The 24,703-nt window shown below is 35.9% G+C and overlaps 1 protein-coding gene across 1 annotated transcript in view; it reads left to right on the top strand.

Moving 5' to 3' along the window:
- The window catches only part of LOC104467434 (integrin alpha-V-like), a 42,729-nt gene that overhangs the window by 15,753 nt on the left and 2,273 nt on the right, over positions 1–24,703 (top strand). Inside the window, 23 exon segments of the mRNA XM_010081208.1 lie at positions 639–700; positions 2,248–2,293; positions 3,824–3,949; positions 4,681–4,725; positions 4,915–4,958; positions 5,047–5,103; positions 5,545–5,597; positions 6,005–6,207; positions 8,544–8,735; positions 8,842–8,887; positions 9,489–9,590; positions 10,295–10,353; positions 11,347–11,501; positions 13,048–13,185; positions 13,912–13,979; positions 14,546–14,693; positions 15,900–15,992; positions 16,998–17,077; positions 19,280–19,360; positions 20,415–20,520; positions 21,470–21,628; positions 23,027–23,137; positions 24,646–24,703. The exon segment at positions 24,646–24,703 is cut by the window's right edge and continues 5 nt beyond it. Of these exon segments, the coding sequence (XP_010079510.1) occupies positions 639–700; positions 2,248–2,293; positions 3,824–3,949; positions 4,681–4,725; positions 4,915–4,958; positions 5,047–5,103; positions 5,545–5,597; positions 6,005–6,207; positions 8,544–8,735; positions 8,842–8,887; positions 9,489–9,590; positions 10,295–10,353; positions 11,347–11,501; positions 13,048–13,185; positions 13,912–13,979; positions 14,546–14,693; positions 15,900–15,992; positions 16,998–17,077; positions 19,280–19,360; positions 20,415–20,520; positions 21,470–21,628; positions 23,027–23,137; positions 24,646–24,703 (2,232 nt within the window).

Raw genomic sequence — 24,703 nt, 5'->3', positions numbered from 1 at the left:
TGGTCCAACATAAAAAGAAGTTAAATAAGCACATATTAAACTAAATCATGCTAGTAAAAGTAGTCACACTTCCAGATAAGGGGGTCTTGACATTTCTGCTCTGGAGCTGTATAATCATAAGATTAACTCAGCCAGAACAATTCTTGCTGTTATGAGTCTCAGTATGTAGAGATTTTTTCAGCCAGGTATGCTTTTTTCTTGCTTTAAGCCAATACTTGAAACAACTTAAAGTTACGCACCTTTCAGATTTTTCTTCGAAATGAAAATAAAATCTTACTGCCTATTTTCCAGATACTATTCCTCAATAAAAATTGCAAATATTTTTCCCCAAAACTTTTAAAGATTAAATATGAAGGAATATGGAGTTGCTGTTTACTTTGACTGTGTTAAGCTAGAACGTATGTTAATGTTATATGTGTCTGCAGCCCTAAAGTTGTTACAGCATTTGTTTGTGAGTCATTGATAAAGAGAGAATACTGATTTAGGAGAACAAAAATTCCAAGGCTCAAGTTCAGGAGCGCAAGGTTACTTAGGAAGATACATTGGGAAGTATCCACAGAGTCATCCGATCTAGTACTGATAATATTTATTTTATTTCTTTTTATCTCTTTCTTTTCTATCCATTCTTTTTTTTGTAGCCACTATTGATGCAGATGGACAGGGATTTTGCCAAGGTGGATTTAGTATTGACTTTACAAAGGTATGTGATTCTTACTCAGTTCCTACAAGTCAGCAGACAGTTGCAAGTTAACAACAACCCTGATACAGACACATACAAGCACACCTATTAAGAAACTAAATGTAAACTACCATTCCTGGGAAAAAGGGGGAAAAGACCACAGCCAAAGACATTCTTGAAATAATAAAAAATAACTTTAAACCACTCCAGTACCATAAACTTGTTTCTCCCTACATCTTCACAGCAGCATGCTTTCACCTCTTGCAGGAATCATGTCCTAAACAAATAATCTGCTTTTCCAGCCTAATGCCATAAGCCTCTGCTGCAGCTGGTCCTCAAGTGAAATAAACTGTAGTAGTCAGGTTTTTTGAGACACTTATTTTGAAGGGGCCAGTGCATAGCTAGTGTTACTTCTTGAGGAAGAATAGCTTACTGCTAAAGGGTACTGGTAAACAAAGTTCTTCTGAACTATATTTTGTTTTTCTCAGCAGCTAGCAGAAGTAGACTCCTTCCTTTTTTTGCATCTGTCTTATATTTATTCTACTTTTATGTTCTCCCTGCCCTTTATAGTTTGGTTTTTTTTAAAATCCACAATTACTTTTTAAATCCAAGCACAATAAAACTGTGCACAAATCTGAGATCTAACTAGTTTTTTATATTGTGTAGTTAAACTGTTTAGCATAGTCTGGCACATTAAGACCACGCAAGTCCTATTTGTGATACTGCAGTTTTTTGGGTTCTTCACACCTTATGATTGGGTCATATACCTTCGAAACTGTACAAAGTGCAGTTATAGGACTGTAAGTGTTTATTTTGTGTGCACCCCTCAGGCTTAACTGTGCAGACTCTAGCCCCAGTTAAAAACAACCTTGGGCTCTAATCCAAAACCCTAGCTGAGAGGGCAAGCCTGGGTATAAGGTATCTCCAAGTCTCTGACCAAGATTTTTCTGAGGGGTGAATATGGGAGTTCTTGAGATTGAAACCAGAAAAAGTGGCTTAATTATGCAGCAAACCCTATGGCCCAATTCAGTACTTAGGGAGCAAATTCCCAGCACTGGGATAGTTAATGTGATTAGAATTTAATAAAATGGTTTGTGGATTGCAGTTGTACCAAGGAATATGGAGTGGGGGAATTACATCACAGCTTTTCTGAATTAAACTTTTCTGCAGATAAGTTATAGAAAGTGGCAGGAGCAGAAGATGAAACTAGTTTTGTGTACTGACCTAAAAACGTTATGATTGCCTTGTAGGAGTCTCAGAGTTTTCTCCTAATTGTATTTCTGTTGTCTTAACGTTTATGTGGATAGAAGGGTCTATTACAATAAAAGCAGAATTCTGACAGGAATTTTAAATGGGTGAAGTAGAGAAGCAAAACACTTAAGGCATATTGTTATCTTAGCATTTTACGAGATGCATTTTTAGTTAATCATTTCTTCAAAAAATAAATTGTATTTGAGTCCGTGATGTGACAGTGATACACGTGCATGGGATTAGTTCCTATATAAAGTGCAGGACACATTCTCTTGTCTTTAGATATGCTTAATGTGTTTTTTCTTCCCCCCGGCAAGGGAGACAGGGTGCTCCTTGGAGGACCTGGAAGTTTTTACTGGCAAGGTGAGATATAGCACTTAGGTCACAGAGAGGTTGACCTCTTTGATTTTTCTGTTAGTTGTTTGTATCCACACTCCTCCAACTGCTGTCGAAGTCTTCACAGTAACAAAACTAACAGAAATAATTGTTCTTCATCTTTCAAAATATTTCCTGAATAATCAATGCAACCACAGATTAAAGTTGAAGTAATAATTGTATAGATGTCTCTTTTAAATAGCTCTATGGTTGTTTTAAAGGCGTTTTCCCAGGAATGTGGAATTTGTTTCCACTAGCAGGATAAGTTTCCTTTAGCATATTTTGCTTGTTGTTTCTAAATCTACACATTTGGTAATTTCTGACACACATGAAGCGTGTATTGTCAATGAGAAATGTACCCTGCAACGAGAACCATCATTATTCTCCTTTGATGGCAAAGATGTATTGTGTTTTTCTGCATATTGATCTGTTTGTGCCATGGTGCACATTTTACCTCTAACTGCACTGTTTAAACACATCATTACCTATATATTTTGCTAATGTGGGCTTCAGTCAGTATTTGTTTGCAGGATCATTCAGTGTTTAGCTATAGTGCTCTGTTCAAAGGATGGTGCTGCTCCAGTCAAGACATAGCTGCCGAACCCTGTTGTCTGTTTTTTTAATGTAAATACCAATGTTTATGAAAGATGTTCTGTATTACGCCAGCCTACATGTAGATGCAGCAGCACAGGAGGCTTGTTTCCAGTCCTATGTTTCAAACTCTGAAAAAAAAATGGAATGATTGAAACTAAATGGCAGATACAGTGTAATATAGTTATGGTTTTGTATTCATTTTACTGCTTTTTGGCAAAAGTGACAGCCCATCTGCCGAAACAACCTTATTCTCTTCTACTACTACCAAAAAAAAAAATCTTACTTCAGAATAGAATTCAGTAGTATACTTCTAAAAGATAGATTTTTCACCCAGGATTTTTATTCCACGTTCTCAAATGCTGGAGGAGTAATTTTCCCTATACTTCATACATGTATGAGTATGTATGCGAAGTCAGTGGTCTTCTGGAAAAAATTTTTCTGTAATTCAGGATTGAATTTAAACTCAAAGAATGTAATGAAGTCCCCACCTAGTGGCTAGTGAGGTGAACACAGAATGCATCAATACACTTTGCTCATCCTAACTGGCTTCTTGTCTGCCATATTAAGGTCTTATGGTATATAGACAAGGAACGATGACTCAGTTCTGCAATACCATAAGCATATGCTTACTGTTACCTTAGCGAGCAAGCCCATTTAAATCCTGGCTTACATGTAGGAGTGGCTTCTATTTTTAGTGAGAACTCTGTATGTGTTTGATTAAATATGTGCATAAATCTTTGCTGAAGTAGGATCCAAATTTTCACTTATATCCTATCTAGTGCTTCTGCTGTTGGCTATTTTCTGGTCAGTATTGTGGAACAGCTGTTGCTTTAGCAGTGGGCATTCTGTAAATGAGTCCTGTTGCTTATTGAATGAGTGCGCACACATTTTTCTGTGGTTTTCAGCTTTTTTCGTTCTCTTTAGGCCAACTTATTTCTGATCGAGTGACAGAGATTGTGGCTAAATATGACTCCAAAGTCTACAGTACAAGATACGATGACCAGTTAGCAACCAGACCTGCCAGTGCTGCTTTTGATGACAGCTACTTGGGTGCGTGGTTTGAAAAGGAAGAAAACCTAGCTGTACTTGAAAAACTCCCTTGTGCTATTCATATTTAAGTCTGAATCACACTACTATTAATTCAACATTTGACAGATGATTTAAAGAGCTACATACCTGAAAAGGCAGTAATTTAATTATGACAAAAGCTTAGTTATCTTGCCATAGGCTTGATTCGGAAAATACCTGATGACAAAAGAAATGGAAATATTTTAATGATTTCTTGTGCTCTGTGATTCAAGCTGAATATGGGAATGGCAGAGGTATAATTTTTACGTGAGAAGTTAGTCACATACCTATTTTTTGTAGAAAAGTAGCTGTTTCTAGCTAATCTACAAAGGCAAAATGAAAATGTGAAAGAGTCACGTTTGGGAAGAAAACTAATGAAGAGAGTCCCTTAGAGGAATGGGAAGTCATAATTTAGCTTCATATGCATCTAACTGGGTTCAGAAAAAAGCAAGGATAGACCAGGACAATTCCCAGGATGATAATTTTAAAATTTTCATCTTCTGGTCTCAAATTCATGGATGCTGATGAATTACAGTCTAGTCATGTAGCTGTTCATAGTCCAAGCTACTCGGAGTCACTATTTATTCCATTGCATTTTAAGATGAACCGAGATGATTGTGCACAGAGACCTATGAAGAGTGTAAAGAGAGATGAAAGGTTTAATAAGATTTTAAAAGTGTTTTAAAATTTTACTAATTTTGTCTGTTGATCAGGTTATTCAGTGGCTGTTGGAGACTTCAATGGTGATGGCATAGAAGGTAAGACCCTTGCTTCAGTAAAAAAAAAATGTGAATATGCTTGGCAGCTTTTTCAAATAAATCATAGAGGACAAATGATACACTGTACAGGAAAATATGTAAAGCACTTGGAGTGAACTGCTCTGTTCAGGTAAAGTCATTGCGCTTTGAGACCTGAATGTTATCTGGGTGTCTTGCTTTGTATTTCAGACTTTGTATCAGGAGTCCCAAGAGCAGCAAGAACTCTGGGCATGGTAGGAAACTTGAAACATTAAACTTTACAATAAATAAAAAAAGATTAATATTGTTGGTATGCTATAATGTGTATTTTTTCATGTGCAGGTGTCTATTTACAATGGGAAAAACATGTCTTCCATGTACAACTTCACTGGAGAGCAGGTAGGTAGCTTTATTCAGTGTGGTGGGTGACTGGGAGGCTATTCCTATATGAAGGTGACACGTTGAGACAGTATTTAGGGTACCAGAACATATCAGTTCTGTGTGTTATTAACTTATGTGCCAAAGAAAAATTTCATAAAGTCTGTAGGAATCCTAAAAATACATATTCTGTGAATTCTTGTTTTGTAGTACTACTTAGAAAAACAATCTTATTTAAATGAAGGAAATGCTGCCTATTTTGAGAATTGGGAAAGGGGACTGGGGGAGTGGGGAGGATAACTGATCAGGTTACTTTCTAATGGAGTAAGAAGGAGAAAGGAGACAAAAAAATTTGTGGTATATATTATCATCTCCTTAACATCTTTTCTATACAGCTTTATATAAACTTGTTTGTGTGTTTGTATCACAACTCACAAGTTCGGTTTGAATTTTGTTTTCCAGATGGCTGCCTATTTTGGGTATTCGGTGGCTGCTACAGATATCAATGGGGACAAGTAAGTGCCCTCTTCTCCCCACTGACACCTAACTTGTTTCTGGAAAGAAAAAAAGCAGCTTTTACTAAAAAGTCTTTCCCCCAATATAGATTTCTGCTTTCATTACTGGTTTAACATGTATCTGCACAACACACTTTCTCACTAGCATTCAACATTTGTTTTAACAATTGTAGATTTGGTTTTGTATTTATTTACATCAGTACACGTGTGTATTCACATGCTTCAAATGCATTAATTTCTGGTATATTTGTGCTTACTTTGTCAATAAATATTTGCCTTCAGTTGCAATTTAAATAGGTAACTTTCATCTTAATATTGACTTCAGTGCTGAGTACTAACTCATGCTTAAGAGAATGAAACTGAATTTTCATGGTGTTACTGAAGAACCTTATCCTTCTTTGCTCCAGTTATACAGATTTATTTATTGGAGCCCCCCTTTTTATGGATCGAGGTTCTGATGGGAAACTTCAAGAGGTCGGCCAAGTTTCCATTTGCCTTCAACGAGCCTCTGGAGGGTTTCAGATTACAAAGCTGAATGGGTTTGAGATATTTGCAAGATTCAGCAGTTCTATTGCACCACTGGGGGATCTAGATCAGGATGGCTTCAATGGTAGGACATTATTTATCGATCAGTATTTTCCGTTCATACATGAAACATCACACTGAATGTGGATTCTGCACACAAACATTAGGCATTCTAACCATGACTGAATGTTGGACGCTAAGGTCTAGACTCCTTTCGATGCTTGTATGCTACTCCCAAGAATGCTAACAGGAGTTACATGTATGCATCGAGCAGAGACTATACCGTTTAAACTACAGCATGGATTATTTTAGCTGTTACACTGATCATTTTATTTCTGTTTTCAACTGTGACTTATTAGGACATCTTCAATATAATTTTCCTGTTTCTATTGCTTAAAGCCAATTTTCCTCTTCAGAAACATAATGATGACTGAAAAACAGGTTGTGTTTCAGAGAGCTGGTTAAACATGTTCTTTCTGATAGAAGAGATTTTCCTGTGAAAAGTCTAGATTGTTTTATTTCAAAATTTTGTGAAAATATACCATAACAACTACAGCCAACTATACCCAGAGCTGGGTGTCTTGAGCAAGTATTTGGATGAGAAGTTTGAGTCTGATACAACTGAAGCCGTGGACCCTCAAACCCTTTGCCAATGCTTCTTGTTAATTTCACTTATGAATGGAGAGCAGTGAAACAGACAAGAATCATACAGGTTTTGGGACAGAGACTTCCAGGAGTCCTAGGGAGAACACTTTGTTCTGCAAGTCATACTCCAGTGTTTCCTAAAGAGGGGAAGGAATCTGACTTCCACAAAAAAAGTTCATTTTTGGTTTTCCGATTCTGCTTGCAAGCTGTGTATTTTCTGAAAGCTCAAAAATTATAAAAGGCTAATGCTTCAAATTCCCAGGTAGCTAATTTAGTTGTACAATGAAATCATTGGCATTTTCTCTAATCTTCAGCTTTCTTTAATTTTCTTGGAAAGATCTCATTCTATATCTAAAATAGTCATATTTTAAAACCTTGTAAGAAATTCAGAAGAGATGTAGAAAGCAGTATAATTTGTTCCAGCAATTTATCCATTAAGTGATATTAAGCGGATAAGTGACTTATCCATTAATGGATAAAACTTGATTTTTAGGCCAACTACAAGTATGTTAACTTCAGATTCTCTTTTTGTAATGTACCAGTGTGAACATGATGTGTATTTTGTAGTTCAAAATATTTGATGCCATTGGTTTTGATGAGGTTAATGTTTAGATTTTCATTGCTAGTAGTATGCAGAATTAGTGTGAAGATGCAGTATCACTGCAACTATTTACAGAAGACATTGGAAAGGTAACAGCTGATAGCCAAAAATCTGACCACTTGATGAGATATCCAAACAATGTTTTGATACCATCATATTTTAATCTGAAATACACTGTACGTGAGAAAATCATAGCACAAGCTGCCTCCCTGTAATTGCTTTGTCATTACTTAGCCTGTTTTTTCAGTCTAGTTTTCCTTGCTGTGTTTCATTTTGGGAGTGTTAATTAAAATGATTTCCATCACAGTATGGTGCAAGACTGGAATTTTTACTGTTTTCATAAAGTTTGTAAAAATGAGTCAAAAATACAAAATGGTAAACTTCTGTTCTTTTCATGAAACTTTCTTGAATTTAAGGAAAGAGGAGGGAATAATGTAATTACTCTGTTTAAACATTTTCATGTTTGGTCTTTCAACTGACTGTGGAAATGCTGAATTTAGATCACTTCTATAGCTGTCGTTACAGATAGTCCAGTTAGCATTTTGTTTATTACTGTTTATTAGTCATTGGTGATGAGTACTCCCAAATTTATTAAGCTTTAAGAGAGAGCATAATTGCACTAACTGAAAGTTCTCCATAAAACATATTGCCAAGCCATGATCAGGATGGACTAGAATTTGATGTTCACCATTGTTTTAATATTTACCATTGCTTTAGGCGATTTAAATTTTCCAGAATTATTAAAATGTCACACCCTTTGGAGGACGATGAGTGTGTTAATGAAATGAGCAAACAGTCCCACTTAGTTTTGTGATTTGTCGCCAACCATGACTAATTCTGGGGGTTTAATACTCTCAAAACCATCTCAAATCCATATGATTTGGCTGTAAGTCTGTCACTGAAATGCAGAAGTGTTTGCAGAACTATTTCTTTACTCCTCCCGCCCCCAAGTCCTATATGTATGTTCTTGTTAAACATTTATACTTTCCAGAAAATCCAGCATCCAATTAAAAAGAAAAAAAGGTCGTTGACGAGCATTTTATAGGCCAGTTGCATTTCCTCCCTAATGACACACACTGAAACTGTAATATCAGAAATTATTGATTGATGTAAGCACAAATATATTCTCCTAGTCTATGTCTGGAGATGTTGACAGCTGTTCTTTTGGTTTACAGATATTGCAGTTGCCGCACCATATGGGGGAGAGGACAAGAGAGGACTTGTCTATATCTACAATGGAAGAGCAAATGGTTTGAATGCTGTCCCATCTCAAATTCTTGAAGGGCAGTGGGCTGCCCGTACTATGCCGCCCAGCTTTGGGTACTCGCTGAAAGGAGCCACAGATGTGGACAAAAATGGATATCCAGGTCCTTTGCTCTAAATGTTGCTTTAGAATAACTTAATGGTAGCTGTGACTAACAGCATATTCTAAAAAATAAATTGTAATGTGCAATATTTCTCCTTTCTTCCTAGACTTGATTGTTGGGGCCTTTGGTGTTGACACAGCTGTTTTGTATAGGTAAGTATCCCTCTATGCTTTTACATACCTAGAAGCAGAATGAAAGCTCAGAAGCATTCTTGAGTTACAAAAGAAAGCAGGACCTAGGAAGTCTGAAATTCTGCCACTCCATCTTCCGAACTTCTGGAGATAAAAAAAAAAAAAAAAGGTCATACTGCTCTTTTCACTGAGTCAGTCTACGGTCTGCTATCTATTATTTATCTTTCTCAATAATCTATAGTTAAGAGGAAATAGAAACAAACTGTCTTCAAGGCTTTCTGAGTGACAGCTTTCTAGATTCTGACACATAAAGGGTGCTGCTAGCTATTACACTGCAATCCTGATCTTCTCATCCAAACTTGCTCATTTTGGGAAAATACCTTGTTTGTCTGTGCTAGAAATAGATAGGACGTCCTCTTAACACAATTGTCCATTTCTGACTCTGATGGTAATAAAAGGGCACTGGAAAGCTGCCTGCTTTTCCCTAATCTACTCAGGGTTGTTATTCTTGCAGTTTCACTAAATATTGCCTACATGTGTCTGTGTGCATTTCGCAGTTTGATGGGGAGGGTATTATCTAACACGGTGTTGAATGCTGTTCAAGAGGAAATTTTCTTCGCAGGGCTAGGCCAGTTATTAGAGTAAATGCTGCCCTGGAAGTTAATCCAACCATTCTAAACCCAGAAAATAAAGCCTGTTCACTGGGAGATGTAAAAGTTTCTTGGTAAGTAAGGTATCTTTGTTTTCCGTTGAGGGGAGGGACCTTTTTGGTTTTTATTTTCATAAGCTTTCAATTCTGAAAGGATTCAGGAAGTCTAGTCCGCTAATTAAAGAAAGGCAGTCAAACACAGATTTTTTTTTTTTTTTTTTCTGAAAGACTGGACAGTACAAAACAAGAACTCTGACAACAGTGGGAAGACCAACATTGTCTTCTATAGATGCTAGACTGACTCCTAAGTGACATCCTACCTGCAGAGATTGCCAGTTGTCTGTGTTAAGTACAGTGATCTTCCCAACTGTTAACGATGACATGGCTTTTGCAATGTTTTTAGCCATTAACGTACTTTTTGGGTGAAAAATAGAGTGGGCTTATGGAGGACACTTGGGAAATGATCTACTGTGCAAACCAGTTTTGGTTCTTGTTCCTGGACTATTATCCTAACCCACTTTTCCTTTCTAGTGCTAACTTCTTTTTCAACTCAGTATGTCAGTTCCTTCTAGCTCTAAAAATAAATAAGCCACATTTGATTTCAGGAGTAAACCTTCTACTTCACCTGTGACTACTCCTACATGAATCAAAACTCCAAAGCTTTGCCTTGCTTTCTACCTATAGGTTATACTTTCTCTTCCACCAGTAGAAAACAGAATTTTAGAAGAAAATTAGAGAAAAATAGTGTGACATTAATATTTTATTTTTTTCCAAAACAGCTTCAAAGTAAAGTTCTGCTTAAAAGCGGATGGCAAAGGAAAACTCCCTAATTCACTCAGTAAGTTCAGCTAGTTGAAAAACTTTAAAATCTTTTCATATTGTTTGCAGACATGACCACTGGTCATTTTTCATTATTGAAACCGTTCTACCCTTTACAGAATAATCCTACCAGTTCAGTAACCATATGCATCTATATGACTGTCTTCAGTTTTTTTGCTGAAGTTGTGTGAAGTCAGTGGAATTTGACTTTAAGCATATGTTTAATGACTTGGTGGAACTTGTCTTGGAAAGTCCTTTGTATTTTACAGAATTGAGATCAACTCCCATTTAGGGGAGTTTTAGACAAGAATATTCAAGTATGCGCGTTGTTAGGCCTGAAAAATACAGACAAGCCACAAGGAACTTATCACATTTCTGTTGAAATCCTGACCTTCTGATTGATATAACTGAGTTTTGTATCAGATTCTCTGGATCAAAATCAGGAACAGATTGTTTCAAACATGTTTTTAAGTTGTCTCTAAGATTTTGTAGCATGGCAGACAGGCTGCTACAATCAGGTTTTGTCTACTGACTATAAAAGCTTTTCCTTATTTTCTGTATGGCATGTACAGAGGTGGCGTGATCCGGGAAGATTCATACAAATAGCTGTTATATATTTTAAATTTCATTATCTATATCAAATATGTGATGTAATTAGATTAGCAATACAGTTAAATAATTATGTGCAAGACTGCTTTACAATTTTCTGGGGGGAAGAAAATTAACTTTTGTTCTTGCAGTTTTATAGCAATTATAAATGTATCAGTGTTGTTATGTTTCCAGATTTTAAGGAAAAGCAGCATCTGATTTAGGACAACAGTGCCTGTTAGTTACTGCATTGGGAACTAATGTAGGAACAGATTTTATATTGAAAGAACTGGAAGTTTTAGAAGTTCCAAGCCCTAGGTTTTTATTTTAGCAGAAATCAGCTTTTAGTTCAATTTCTGACGGGAATCTGCACTGTGTTTAATTGAGTGAAATAACCCTAACCTAAATGCTTTGGATTGGCCAGATTTCCAAGTGGAGCTGCTGTTGGATAAACTTAAGCAGAAAGGAGCGATAAGGAGAGCTCTCTTTCTCCACAGCAAACAGCCTAGCCACTCGAAGAACATGACGATTACAAAGGGGGGCAAAATGAATTGTGAAGAACTCGATGCCTTTTTGAGGGTAAGCAGTCATTTATGTTTTAGGCAAATGATTTTTGGTGCATTGTCTGTTACAAGTTCCTTGTGTGAAGTGTTTAAAAAAAATAGAAGAAAGAGAAACTTCATGCCCAGTTGATAGACTTGAAATTACTAAAACCGTATGTCTGTCCTGGGTTTTCACTGCTGTTAGAGGATGAACAATGGATTTTATTTTGACTAAGGTCCTGCTCACTAAATGGATAGGGAATTCAATTCTGAACTCTGTTATGGACTTCTTGGACAGGTCATCTAGGCACAAAATTAGTTATAATTTCCAAGGAGCATGAAATTTAATAAGCCGAAATTGTGCTTCTACTTTGGAGGTGAAAGAATAAAGAAAAATACAGATCTGCAACTAAAAAGCAAAGATCAGCAAATAACAGAGCAGACATAGAAGGCTGAAATGTTAAGTTTACTTTTCTGTCCTTTTGTTTTAGTCCCCACAAATGTGGACAGATGCTACCATAATTAAAAAGTGTAACCCGGTAGAATAAACAGTGGCTGAAATAAGGAAAGATGTGTGAAAGTGTAGCTGTGTAAGCTAGATGCAGCTCAGATTTATCTCTGAGTACTTATAAATCAAACATAAACAATACTTACTCCCCTCACCAAAAAAACACCCAATAAAAATACTAGTAATCATTAAGGATTCATGGAGGATAGGTAATACCTTTCTTTGGCCTTGTGAGTGGGATAGATATATGGAAATAGACATCCCAGATCTTGGTGTTAGTAAAGCTTTAACACTTTTCCACCCAACATTCTCATACAGTAATGACACATGACCTATATGAAATTACTTTCAATTGGATGCAAAAACATTTGAAAACTGTAAGGAAAAGACTTATCAATAGTTTTCTGCCCATAGAAGATAGCTTCTGAAGTAAGATTCCACAATGAGCTGTCCTAGGTTCAGTAATTCTCATATTCTCACAAATGAGAATAATGAAGCAAAGATTACACTGATAAAATCTGTGGCTAACGTAAAGCTAAGAGGTGGTTTGTAAGGACTCTGAAAGGCAGGATCGACATTTGATAACCAGAATGATCTGAAATGAACAATATGAAAGTCAGTGAATCCAAGTGCAAAGTAATAATTTTAGGAAGGAAAAATCACAAGTCCAAAAATGAATATCCATGAGGGATCTTAGAAGTCCATTGAATTTTGTGTGTATTGTATAGCCCCTTAGGCTCCTCGCTGTTACAGTTCTATGACTTAATACCTCTGTATGCTCCAGTTTTCAAATTGTAAAACAAGCATGTCACTACTAAAATTGTCTGTCTTCAAAGTTTACACTGCAGGTTTTCTGACAAGCAATTTTCTAGTTTGAAAAGAAAGAGCTCAGAAGTTTTAATGTTGTTTTGACTTCCTCATTCCTACTACAACATGAACAATAAATAAAAGTACTATTCAGTATTGCACTTGGGATGAGTGTTTGTTGCCTATAGAGACTTCTGAAGGATTTTTTTTTACTGTTGTTATTTTCTTCAGATGTTTTAATTGTAATTAAAATCTTTGGTTTCCTCAGGATGAATCTGAATTTAGAGACAAACTAACTCCCATTACTATTTTTATGGAATATCGTCTGGATTACAGAACAGCTGCCGATGCAACAGGATTGCACCCTATCCTCAACCAGTTCACTCCTGCTAATATGAGCAGACAGGTATAAATCTTACACAATCTGTGATGAGAGAACCCAGAACATATGTTCAGCTTTCAGTACTTATATTCATCTTAGCCCTTCTGAAAAACTAAGATACCAAAATATATATCTAGTCTTTAGTCTTTGAATTATGGAAATATTGATGGTTATTGTATGTTTGTCTTCTCTTTCTTCCCTTCTCTCTGTGTCAAATTTTTTTTTTTGATATGTTATTCCTTAGTGCTGGACTTCCTTTTCACGCATACCAATTAACAGTTTTCTGGAGAAAAGCAGTTAGGAGTAGTATTGAATGTGTTAATCTTAGTGTTTCATCCATTGCTCTTATTGTGCTGCTGTTATTATTATTTTCTGTTTATCCTTATAGTTCTCTTAACGTAATAAATGTAGTTTTTGTATTTCTGCCCTTTATACAAACGTTTACACTTGTTTGTAAAGAGGATGCTGGAGATGCAACTCAAGATGAACAGATTATACGAAGTATGGGAAGAGGATTAAGATCTGTAGGCATCGGTTCTAGAATTGCAGTGTGGCAGGATTACGCACAGTGCCCCCCACATATAAAAAGTAATTTACTGTCTTCTGAGACTAATATTAGAGATGAAGATCTCTCATAACCACCAGCTATTTAGAAATGTTTTAATTTTGTGGTGAAACAGTATTATTAGAAATGTATGTTAGAACAGATGCAGGATTTATTAAAACAATATGCACTTGATTTTTGTGTAGGCACATATTCTGCTGGATTGTGGTGATGATAATGTCTGCAAACCAAAACTGGAGGTTTCAGTAGAAAGGTAAATACATGAGAAAAATACTACAAGGGAAAGTAACTTCCCTACTTGAATTCTAAAATTCAAGAGCTTGTAATAATTTTGTTAAAGGGATGTATAGAAATAAGTAGGACTCCTCAATGTATACAATACAAACTCATGCTTATTTGTTTTAGGGAAAACCCATTTTCTGCTTTGTAACCTAATGTCTTTAGTGTGTAATAGAGGGAGAGCATGCACTACCTCCCCCCACCCGGGCCTCACTATAGGTACACAGTATTTATTTGTATATTTGCTAAGCTGGATATACTGCTGTTCCGTTATTTAATACTAGATAGACACATGAAGATGTGAGCAGGTGTGATTTTATCCAGCAAGGGGTGGGCAAGGGCTCTGTTGTCACATGTATGAAAAAAATTGTTGGTTTTTGTTTCAAACGTATTGTAGAGCTCTCCTGATACTCCTGAAGCATAGGTACTGCCTCGAGATTTCCCTAATGTCTGTGCAATTTCAGAATGTCTCTTGTTTCTCTAGTCCAATATACTTTAAGACTGGAAAGTAGAGCTCATTTTTACACTTGTTTTTTGTAGTGATCAGAAGCAGATCTATATTGGTGATGACAATCCCTTGACACTAATTGTCAGTGCTCAGAATCAAGGAGAAGGAGCCTATGAAGCAGAACTCTTTGTAATCGTTCCGCCTCAAGCAGATTTCATTGGTGTTGTTCGTAACAACGAGGTAAAATTCCAACTATCTTTCTTTTTTGCATAGTCATATTTCTGGTGCTGCTGTGGAAGTTCTGCAGGAGAGTATCTGTCAGTGGTGGTTTTCATGCTTCAATCTTAAAGCAAAGCACCGAAAAAATTGTAAGGTTCTTCCAAGTCCAAAGGCTGTATGACACCTGGCTGGATGGTTCCAGTTTAAGAGCTTACTCCTAGCAACAAAGGAGAATCATCTGTGTAATGGAGCTTGACACAGAGGGTTTATCTGCTACAAGACTTTATTTGAACAGTGCCCTTGTTAATTTATTTAAATTTAGACTTATTATGTCATGTGCTAGCTAAAGAGCTGTGTGCCTGGGAGGCAAAAAGTGATGTTGCATATTACTGTTCTCTTCCACCTAAGTATGTAGAAAGTCTTGGTTGTCAGTTATCCTGACTACACAGAATATTAAAATTTATTTCCTGACTTTCCTTTGTTGTGTTATAAAATGTCTGTATAACTTCTATTTCTTTGAAGGTAAGTGGGTATCATCCAAATTTTGGTTTAGCCTGTTATAGCTATAGATAAGTAATACACTTTCAGATTTTCTTCATTCTTGTTTTCATTCAGTATAATCTATGATCAATCAATATATCTATAAAGTTGCAGAATGTTAGGGTGAAAACTATTTTCCCCCTTATATCAAAGGATTCCAACTTTTTGATACCACTTCCTTCATATATGTTGGACCAGGCCTGGGCTTGGTTCTCCAGTTTGCCTCTGCTACACTAGAGCTTTGTGATGTGGCTTTATCCAAAATCTGATATCTCCTCTAAGACCTCTTGTGAGTAAGGTAGTAAGTGTTCATGTTATTTTTCCTTCCAGTCTTTATTTTCCTTTGGAGAGTTTTAACCCTTGCCTGACTGCCCAAGTTTTCTTCACATAAGTCTTAAAGAATGACGTGGAGAAATGCTTTAGGTCACAAAAATCATCAGTGCTACTCAATATGGGTATTGAATTTCTCTTATAACCTGTGAAGGAGCATCTATCTTGTATCAAAAGTATTTGTCTCCATGGAGACTTTCATACTTAGATTTTATTTAGTGCTTGATTGTGTTAGGATTGAGAAATTATTATTAAAATTGAGAACACAGCATATCTAGAGTTTTTCTCCAGACTTTCATACAGGTGTCCAGGTGTAAAGAATGACATTCCTTAATATTTCCTTCTGGTTTATTGCAGGCTTTAGCAAGACTGTCATGTGCATTTAAAACAGAGAATCAAACTCGCATGGTAGTTTGTGACCTGGGAAATCCCATGAAAGCAGGAACTAAGGTAAGGTTTGGCCCAACAGGTGTCTGGCAGCTCAAACAGAGTGCAGTTGGCATTTTTCTTAATCACAGTAGTGTTTGGGCAGGATGTTTACTCACAGGAATTTAAGATTAGATCTAGCTGACGTTTAGCTGCCTACATGTTTGCTTAGTTCAGTGGTAACTCCTTTCAATTTTTTAGCTAAATAAAAGGCTGAAAGAAGTGTTCATGAGTTTATGATGCAACTCAAAAGGAGTAGTTCATTAAACAGTGGAACTAAAGAACTCTGGTCTCTCATTAGTTTGTCTTTGGATTTATCTGATACATATTTTTTAGTATGTAATAAAGAGCTAGTTCGTAACATGCCTTTCTCTTAGTGGAAACCTGATAGTGCTTCTCTCTTCTGCCTAGTTTTGTGATGAGAGTCTAGTTCGGACCTCTGCACTTCTACCAAATATAGCTGAAATTGGAAGAATTCAAAAATTATTTGTGGGATTTGTCCAACATTAAGATGATACAACATAGGTCTTATTTTCTGAGGAAATAGTGAAAATCAGTCCCAATTATAGACACTTTGGTGCTTTTCTTCCAAGAGACATTTTGTATGATGAATAAATGCTACTTCCAAAGTCTTTTAAAGTTATATCAAGCTGAACTGTACAGATGTTGAAACAACTATCATGCACTGACTTAGAACAAACCTTGGGCACTGAATTTAGAATAATTAAAGTGTGCCCTACAGTAGAACACACAGGAATGATCAGTTATGTGTAAAAATGGCTAAAGCAAGGGGGGTGAATGTGATGTAAACCTTACATTTCTGTTTTGCGGCAGTGATGCACCGTCTGAAATATACAGAGAGATTTCTAGTCTTGCTGAACTGGACAAGTTTTATTTCCCAGTTCTCTGTGTGTGTTCTTTTTATGACCATGTGCCTCAAGCAATTTTGGTTTTGTATAATAGTATTAGGAAGCTTTTATCGTGTATTTTATTGTGCTTCCACTGAACCATGGTGATTTTTTTCTACAGCTATTAGCTGGCCTGCGTTTCAGCGTGCACCAACAGTCTGAAATGGATACCTCTGTGAAGTTTGACTTACAAATCCGAAGGTATGGAAATCTATGAGTATGTACCTCAGCTGGCAGATAACATGCTAAGTAAACAGACTGAACTAAGCAGTTAGGTTCACTCTGGATTAGTTCTCTGGTCTTTGCCTCATAATTGTTCAGAAAAGAAACACATCTTTTTAATGAACTTTGTTTCGTAAAATAGAGGAAAAAAAAATTAAGAAAACAGTTTTATGTTTGAATGTAGCTTCTTTGCTTGCAGCTTTTAGCAGGCCATGGCACAAGTGAAATACTAATAATGAGGAACAAAACCACTTAAAGTGTTTTACGAGAACCTTTTTTTTTTCTACCTGCGTACTGTTGTGATCTCCTGACACTTGTGTAGTGCCACATAATTGACTTGCGTCTTTGGGTTTCTAGCCCAGTTTTCAAACTGATGTTTGAACTCTGAATTCCTTCTGATGTAAAGCCAGAATTAAAAATGTTAGGTATTTTGAGGATGAGAGGTACAAGTCTTTCAGAAAAGGCAATGCACATGATGATCTGAGCAGAAGCCATATGCAGTGAACCATTTAAAGCGTTGTATGGTAGCTAGCATAAGAGACTCTAAAAATTAAATGTAACAAAACAGCAGTGTTCCTGTCAATGGTAAGATAAGCACAGCACTTTCATATAAATATTATATATAAATACGAATTTATACCTACTGGAGATGATATTTAACATTTGGAGAGGTCATCAAAAGGAATCTCTTTACCTAATACAGTTTTATGTTGCTTAATGAACACTATAAATACATCTGGTTTTTTTTTCCCATAGTGGACTGAAAGCTTTTTTTTTCCATTTAAGGGCTTCATTTTTTTTTATGTAGTGAATAAATTATTCTCATCCACATATGCATTTTTCATCTGCAATATAAAAAGTTAAATAAGTTTAAACCTGCCATTCTGTTTTCATGATACAGTGGTTTGCCATACTGATCAAAGGACTTGGCAGTACTAAAGATATCTTTGATCTCACATTGCTGTCTGTTTCATTTTTTTCCCCCTTTCTCCATTAGCTAATAAGCTGTGCCAGTGGCACGTGACTCCATCTCTTCTTTGCAGAAAAAGATCTTCTCTGGGGTGTCTGTTGTCTGCCTTGAGCTAACAGCATTCACCAACTGCCTTTCCCTGGGAGGAAAAAAAACAGTTGGTGAGGTTGCTAAGTCATGCTTCTCTTCTGATGGAAGAGAAAAGAAGGTCCTGTAACATTTTACACCTCTTATGGAAGGAATTTCCTTACGTGACCTCTGAATGCAGGAACAATGATGTGATCAAACCTGGTAATCACAGTTCATAGTGACAGGCATTATCAAGGTATTATCTTGAAGAGGTTTTAAAGATCATACTTGTTGTCTTAAACTCACAAAGCTAGATTTCCAAAGCTCGCACAATCGCTAGCAGAACAACTCTAGTCTCTGAAAGGATGAGGTATTTACAGGTTGGGAAGAAAACACTGTTGCATGTATTTTTTGATTACAGCAGACGTGAATAATAATTGGAGCATTTAAGAAGCTTTTTCTAAAGGAAGAAATTTGTTAGGTAGATAGAAGAATCAGATGTGTCTAAGAAGATGAGGATTATCTTTCCAGCTCTGCTTTGAGGGGACTAGGAATGTTCTTTGTATTTCTTTTTCTCTGTTTATAAAGAAAGCCCAAAGAAATTTTCTGGATGAATGAGTCTATATGCCTTAATATTTGTCATCTTAGTGTATCTAAAGTGTAGGAATCAGATGTGAACTGTATTCATTTCCTGGTTTAAATGCTGTGAAGAGGGGCAGGCAGAAATAGCCCTAGCATACCTTCCTGCCTTGGGACTAGTTTGAGGCCAGCAAGTCCCTGAGTAAAACAAATATCCTAAAGCAGAACTTCAGGCTCTGCTAGCTATATAGCTGATGTTGTCCCACAGTGCTGGCATTTGAATTTTCTCACATGTCGCAGCTAAGGAACAGACTCAGCATTAGCGTTGTGTCCTTTATTGACTTGTCCCTGCTGAGGGACCTTCAAACTGCGCTAAGGGTGGTACTGGCATGACTTTAAGTGAGAACTTGCTGGAATGTGCTCCTTAGTTTTTAGTAAATGTGCCTTCCTACAGTGGCTCAGGAGTCATGGTATGATGTTATAGACAATTATTTTAAGTTGTTGGGTTTTTTTTAATACTTAGCTTATTTAATTTAAGAAATTAACTTTTATTTTCTCTGCAGTTCCAACCTGTATGACAATCTAAGTCCAGTAGCATACTATCAGGCAGACCTTGCCATTTTAGCAGCTGTTGAAATTAGAGGGTAAGCATTGATACTATTTTAATAAACATCTTTCTCAAATGAGCTTTGCATGTTTGCGTCTTTAATTCAATTAACTTTCTTTTGGGTCTGCATAAGTTTTTAGGAAGTCTTAGGGAATTTTTAATCATAAAAAAAATATGGTTGTCTCTAGCCACCCTTTGGACTTTTAGATCTTAAATAATTCTAAATAATAACAAAATTAATTCCAAAAAGGAATGTTGTGCCTCTATTACTAGGGTTTTTTAGGGGGGAAAAAAAATCGCCCCTCATTTTTGCAGTTGCACCCATTTCTCCAGATGACTTTCCTCCTCCACAAATGGACTGGTTTTTCATCTGAAAACCCCTGAAACCTTTTCTAAACCAAGGCTAAAAATCCTATGGAATAAAAGTTTGCAATGCCTTCACCTTGTTCAGCCTTAAGCATAGTATTAATATTGTAATGACTCCATTACCTCCATTGTTTCTGCTTACCAGAAATCTGTACTTGACACCTAAAAGCTATACAGTCTTCTTGCTTAGCCAGTTGGCTCAGATTCCCGAGTCACTATTTTTTTAAATTTCCACTACATTCATTATTATGATCTAATTTTGTTAATATTTGAAAGGTGGGGGGATGGCACAACTAAAAAGCAGTATTGCTAGCTTCGCTGTTTTCAGTGCATGCTGAATTATTCTTACGACCGTACTGATAAGTCTCTACATCATGAATATTTCTCATTATCGAAGTATTCCGCACTTTGTGGTTTTTGGATGACGTTTATGTATCTTAGTTCTTCTATTAATGGTTTACTAGATGTTGTAGGATGAATCCAAAGTTTAGGACAGGAAAAAAAAATGTTTCTAAATGCAAGGTTCCTCTTTTCATGTAGAGAAGAAAACTGAACATTTAATATACAAGCCACTCAATGTCATTTCTGTTTTCATATACAGAAGATGAAAGATTGGAGACTGTATTTTAAGCGTGTTGATTTTCTTGAGATGTTCTAGAGAATTACATTTATCATTTCATACTTTATAATAATTATAATAATGACTTGTTTGTTCCACTGTTTAGTGTGTCATCTCCTGATCACATATTCCTTCCTATTGCAAACTGGCAGCCGAAGGAGAATCCAGAAACAGAAGATGATATTGGGCCTCTAGTTCAGCATATCTATGAGGTATGCAATTACTACTAATTTCAATTACACAGTTCTGTGATAAATGACAAGAAAGAAGTCTTTGAGTGTAGCTTTTCTCTGTAGTAAATTTTTTTTTTCTTCATTTTGTTCTTGCATGGGAACAAAGTTTGGTTTTGTGTGGGTTTTTTGTTTTTTTTTTTTTTTTAATGCTGGGTCAAAAATTGGTATCTGCAAGAAGGGCTGGAATGCCTGCAATTAGTGTAACAGGAGTAGCCAGATAAAGAGGCTGATTTTTTACATCATTACACACTTCTTATTTTCTATCCCTTTGAAATATAGGTAAAACATTTGAAGTTACTTGAACTAAGAAAATGACTTATGGCTGTAAATTATTCAGTATCCTCATTTGTATTCCAACTGTTCTGTATCATTACTGTAAAGACTTTTGCCTTGAAAAATTTTATGAAGTATTTAAAATTTCCTTAAAAGAATGATCATAGCTTTAATCTAGATTGTTTAATTAAACAAAACTTACTAAAAGATCTGTGGGAATAAGAATAGTAAAAAGTTGTTCTAGAACTTAAGAGATCATTTATCTAAAGAAACTTATGGGTGTATGTATCTGTGCTCAGGGTACCTTGGCTGAGACAGATACAGTGGCTGTGATTCACGCAATACACTACAAAACTCTCTTTTTCAAGGAAAAAAATTACATTTCTTCAAAGCAAAAAAACCTAATGCCATATAGTTTTTCTGCAAAGTAATTTTATCAAATTACAGAAGTAATTTTAAGTTTTGCCTGTTGGGGGACTGAAGCTTAGTTACCATTTTTAGGTCAAGTTGTTGATCCTGTTGCCATAAGTGGTTGGGGGTAAGGGTAGCAACAGTATCATATCTGGCTCAAATATAAAATAACTATATGCACATTAACAAGAAAGCAGCATTGTTGGGATTTTTTTACATCTTTTAACTTTATTTTCATAATCAGCTGAGAAACAATGGTCCAAGTGCATTCAGCAAGGTGATGATGACTCTGCAGTGGCCTTACAAATACAAAAACTACACACTGTTGTATATTGTTCAGTATGAAATTGATGGTCCTATGAACTGCACTTCTGATATGGAAATCAATCCACTGAAAATTAAGGTAAGCAGGCCTTTTCTTTTTGCTTGAGTGGAATGAAGAATGTTTACTTGTTTTGGAAACACACTCAAAATACCCAAATCCCTGAGAATGTCTAACGCAATCTGAGTCAAGTTTTAATCTGTTGCTGAGGAACAAGACTGCACCATTTGATAGTACTTGTCAATGTATATCGCAGGTAAAATAAAAGGTAGACAATAGATTGTCAAGCCAAAGATAAACTTGTCTTGTTTCTTCATGGTTGTGGGTTTGGTTTTGGTTTGTTTTATTTTTTTTTCCTTGAAGACTGTACTGTGTGAGTTCTAAGTCCAAAGCAATGGAATTATATTGAATGTGGTCATGAATAAAACATTCCAAATGATTCTGGGCTGTTTATGAAATTTTCTCAGTTTTATTTTTTGGAATAAAATAGCACTATTTTTTCTATTACTAGCTGATTTATCTAGGCCCTCATCCAAATGCCACACAGGTCAATAAGGGTGTTTCAGTGGGGCTTAAAAGTATACTATTACTGCCAGCAAAACATGCAGTTTGCAGAGCACAGAGCAGAAGGAACTCCTTTTTCCTAAGTTGGACTAGGCAAACAAACACCAGATAACACCCAGCAAGTTTGACTGACAGTAAAGAGCTGAATCCTAAGACAATTCAGAACTAGTATATTAGTTCTAGAAGAGTTGAAGCAAACATAGGTATAAAAAGACTAAGGGAAGATATTCCATGTATAGAACAACAAAGAATACTCATGTGTCTTTGATAATAAGAAAGCAACTTTAGTGAATATATAAATACAAATTTCCATTTGTAATATTTTTTACAACTCTCTTTTAATTTTCTCATATAAATTTGTTATGTACAGGACAAGTAACATGGCTCTGCCTAGTCCCATATGTACATTTGCAATTTTACATTGGGAATTTGTAAGGGATTACTGGAATAATTTATCAAACCTACTGTATACTTTTTCACGCCCCTCCTAAAAAAGTTTTTGTCTATGTCTGGACATGTGTATGTATATACAGTGGCATGTGGTATATCAGTACCATACTAGTACTATTTTTTCAGAGAAAAAATGAAATTTTGAGGAAAAATCTTTTAATAAAGATTTGCAAAATTGAGTTATTTATAAGAGTATTTTTTTCTATGCATAAAAAAGTTTTGAGTTGAAGTAAGGTATTCAAGGCTGTGTGTTGGATCTTAGTAGAAATTTGCATCAGTGATCTAGAAAAGGCAGGAGTAATATTTTAATTGCAGCTGTAGGTAAAGCCAAGTTCTGAAGAATAGCTAGCACAGAAAGAGAGAGAAACCTGATCAATTATATATTTTTTTGACCTTAACTTTGAAGTCTGCAAATACCTAAATGTAGGAATTGTTTATTTTTTGGGTTTCCTTGGTGTATCCTAGATTTCTGCTTCTAAAGATGATGATAAGAATGAAACACTTAGCAGAGAAGATAATCATGATCATCGCATCAGTCGAAGGGACATAACGGCCATTGAAGATGTGCATACTTTGGTAAGCTTTCAGCATTGATAATATTTTAGGTTGTTTTAATGGAGAGGTGAAAGCTCCATGAGATGAAGAATCATTTCAGAAAATCCATGTTCTGTATTTAAACTGTTAACAGACAAAAAAGTCATATGCTCTGGAGCCATTTCATTTTGGTGTTTTTTCCAATGTGCATCAGTTTTCCTCAGGGCGGTGAGCCAGTGAGGCATATGTCTGCTTTTTAGTGCTGTTATGTTTTAAGTCCTTAAAAACAAAGGTCAAGTTGAGCACTTCATTCAGTGTCAGTCTTCTATATTGTGCTATTCCCTGAATTTGAAAATCAGTACTTCATAGGAGGAAAGCTGGTAAAATAGGAAAACTGAGAAGCAGCAGGTGAGTGCTACAGCCATCATCTTTGCTACAAATTACAGTCGATTTCACAACATGTTTCCTAGATGATCAGTGGATGTTCTGCAATCAGACATATGGAGAACCTGTCCTTTCTAAACAAGATTGGAAATAATCTATAATGTGACATAAATATATTACTGTATCGCTGTCTTTGTAACTGCACTTGCTGAAATGAGCTTTGGGCAAGGCAGGACAGGAAGGCAGCTGAGAGAAATGCTTGGGAGTTCAGGGTGGACAAATGGGATGTAAAGCAGTACAGCCCTAATTCCAGAAATGTTTACGCTTTGGAGATGACAGAAAAAAGGGCTGAGCAGAGAAAGTGAAAATAGGAATTAATTTCTGATTTTATGGTGAGAAAAGTTACTTTATAAGCTGCAAGTATTCTTCAGTATCTAGAAATGCAGTTCTGAAGTTTTTTTGCATTTTTTTAAAGGCCTTGGTTTTTGCCAGATCTTCCCAATTACTTAGCAGGATTTTACTCCAGAGACTAATATCCAGTATTCATCAGAATTTCACTGAGTTGTACTTACACTGGCAGATGTATGTACGCTGTACAGTGCTTTTATCTATAATACAGCTAAAATCACAATCATAAATTGAAGGCTTGTTTTGCTCTGCTTTCTTCTTGAAATACTGATGTATTAGCATGAATATTATCTGATGGATTTTAATGGAAATGTGGTTGAGAAAGACCAGTTGAGCCTTCTGTAGCCTTAAATCTGGTTTATAGATTATGTCAGTCAGTGAAGTCCGAAGACTTCTGCTGAATGCAACAAAACGCATTTTGTTGTCACCAAGTGCAGTAATTGCCATGAGTTTTCCTGTCAAAAAACATGTGGAGGATGGTAATGTGAATTGATCAGAAACCACCCCCCACCTTAAAGCTACTGCCACCAGTTTCACCTTTGGGATTCAAGGGGCTCACACAATATTTTTCTGAATTCAAACTTAGGGAGCACTATAAGTAATTATTCAATATTGGGGTTTATTTCATATATTTGAATAGTTTATGGTCCTTTGCCAGGAACCTAGGACAATAAAGTATGTATATGAGTAAAGTAATGCCATTAATAACTTTTCAAATTTTTTCCTATTTGGAATATCCTTCCTATTTTTATATGCAGGGCTGTGGAAATGCTGATTGTTTAAAGATAGTTTGTCAAGTTGGTCACCTGGAAAGGG

The sequence above is a fragment of the Pterocles gutturalis genome, unplaced genomic scaffold, assembly GCF_000699245.1.
Source record: "Pterocles gutturalis isolate BGI_N339 unplaced genomic scaffold, ASM69924v1 scaffold13014, whole genome shotgun sequence".
Classification (NCBI taxonomy): domain Eukaryota; kingdom Metazoa; phylum Chordata; class Aves; order Pterocliformes; family Pteroclidae; genus Pterocles; species Pterocles gutturalis.
The sequence above is the reverse complement of the archived record's forward strand: the minus strand, read 5'-3'. Positions and strand labels throughout refer to the sequence as shown.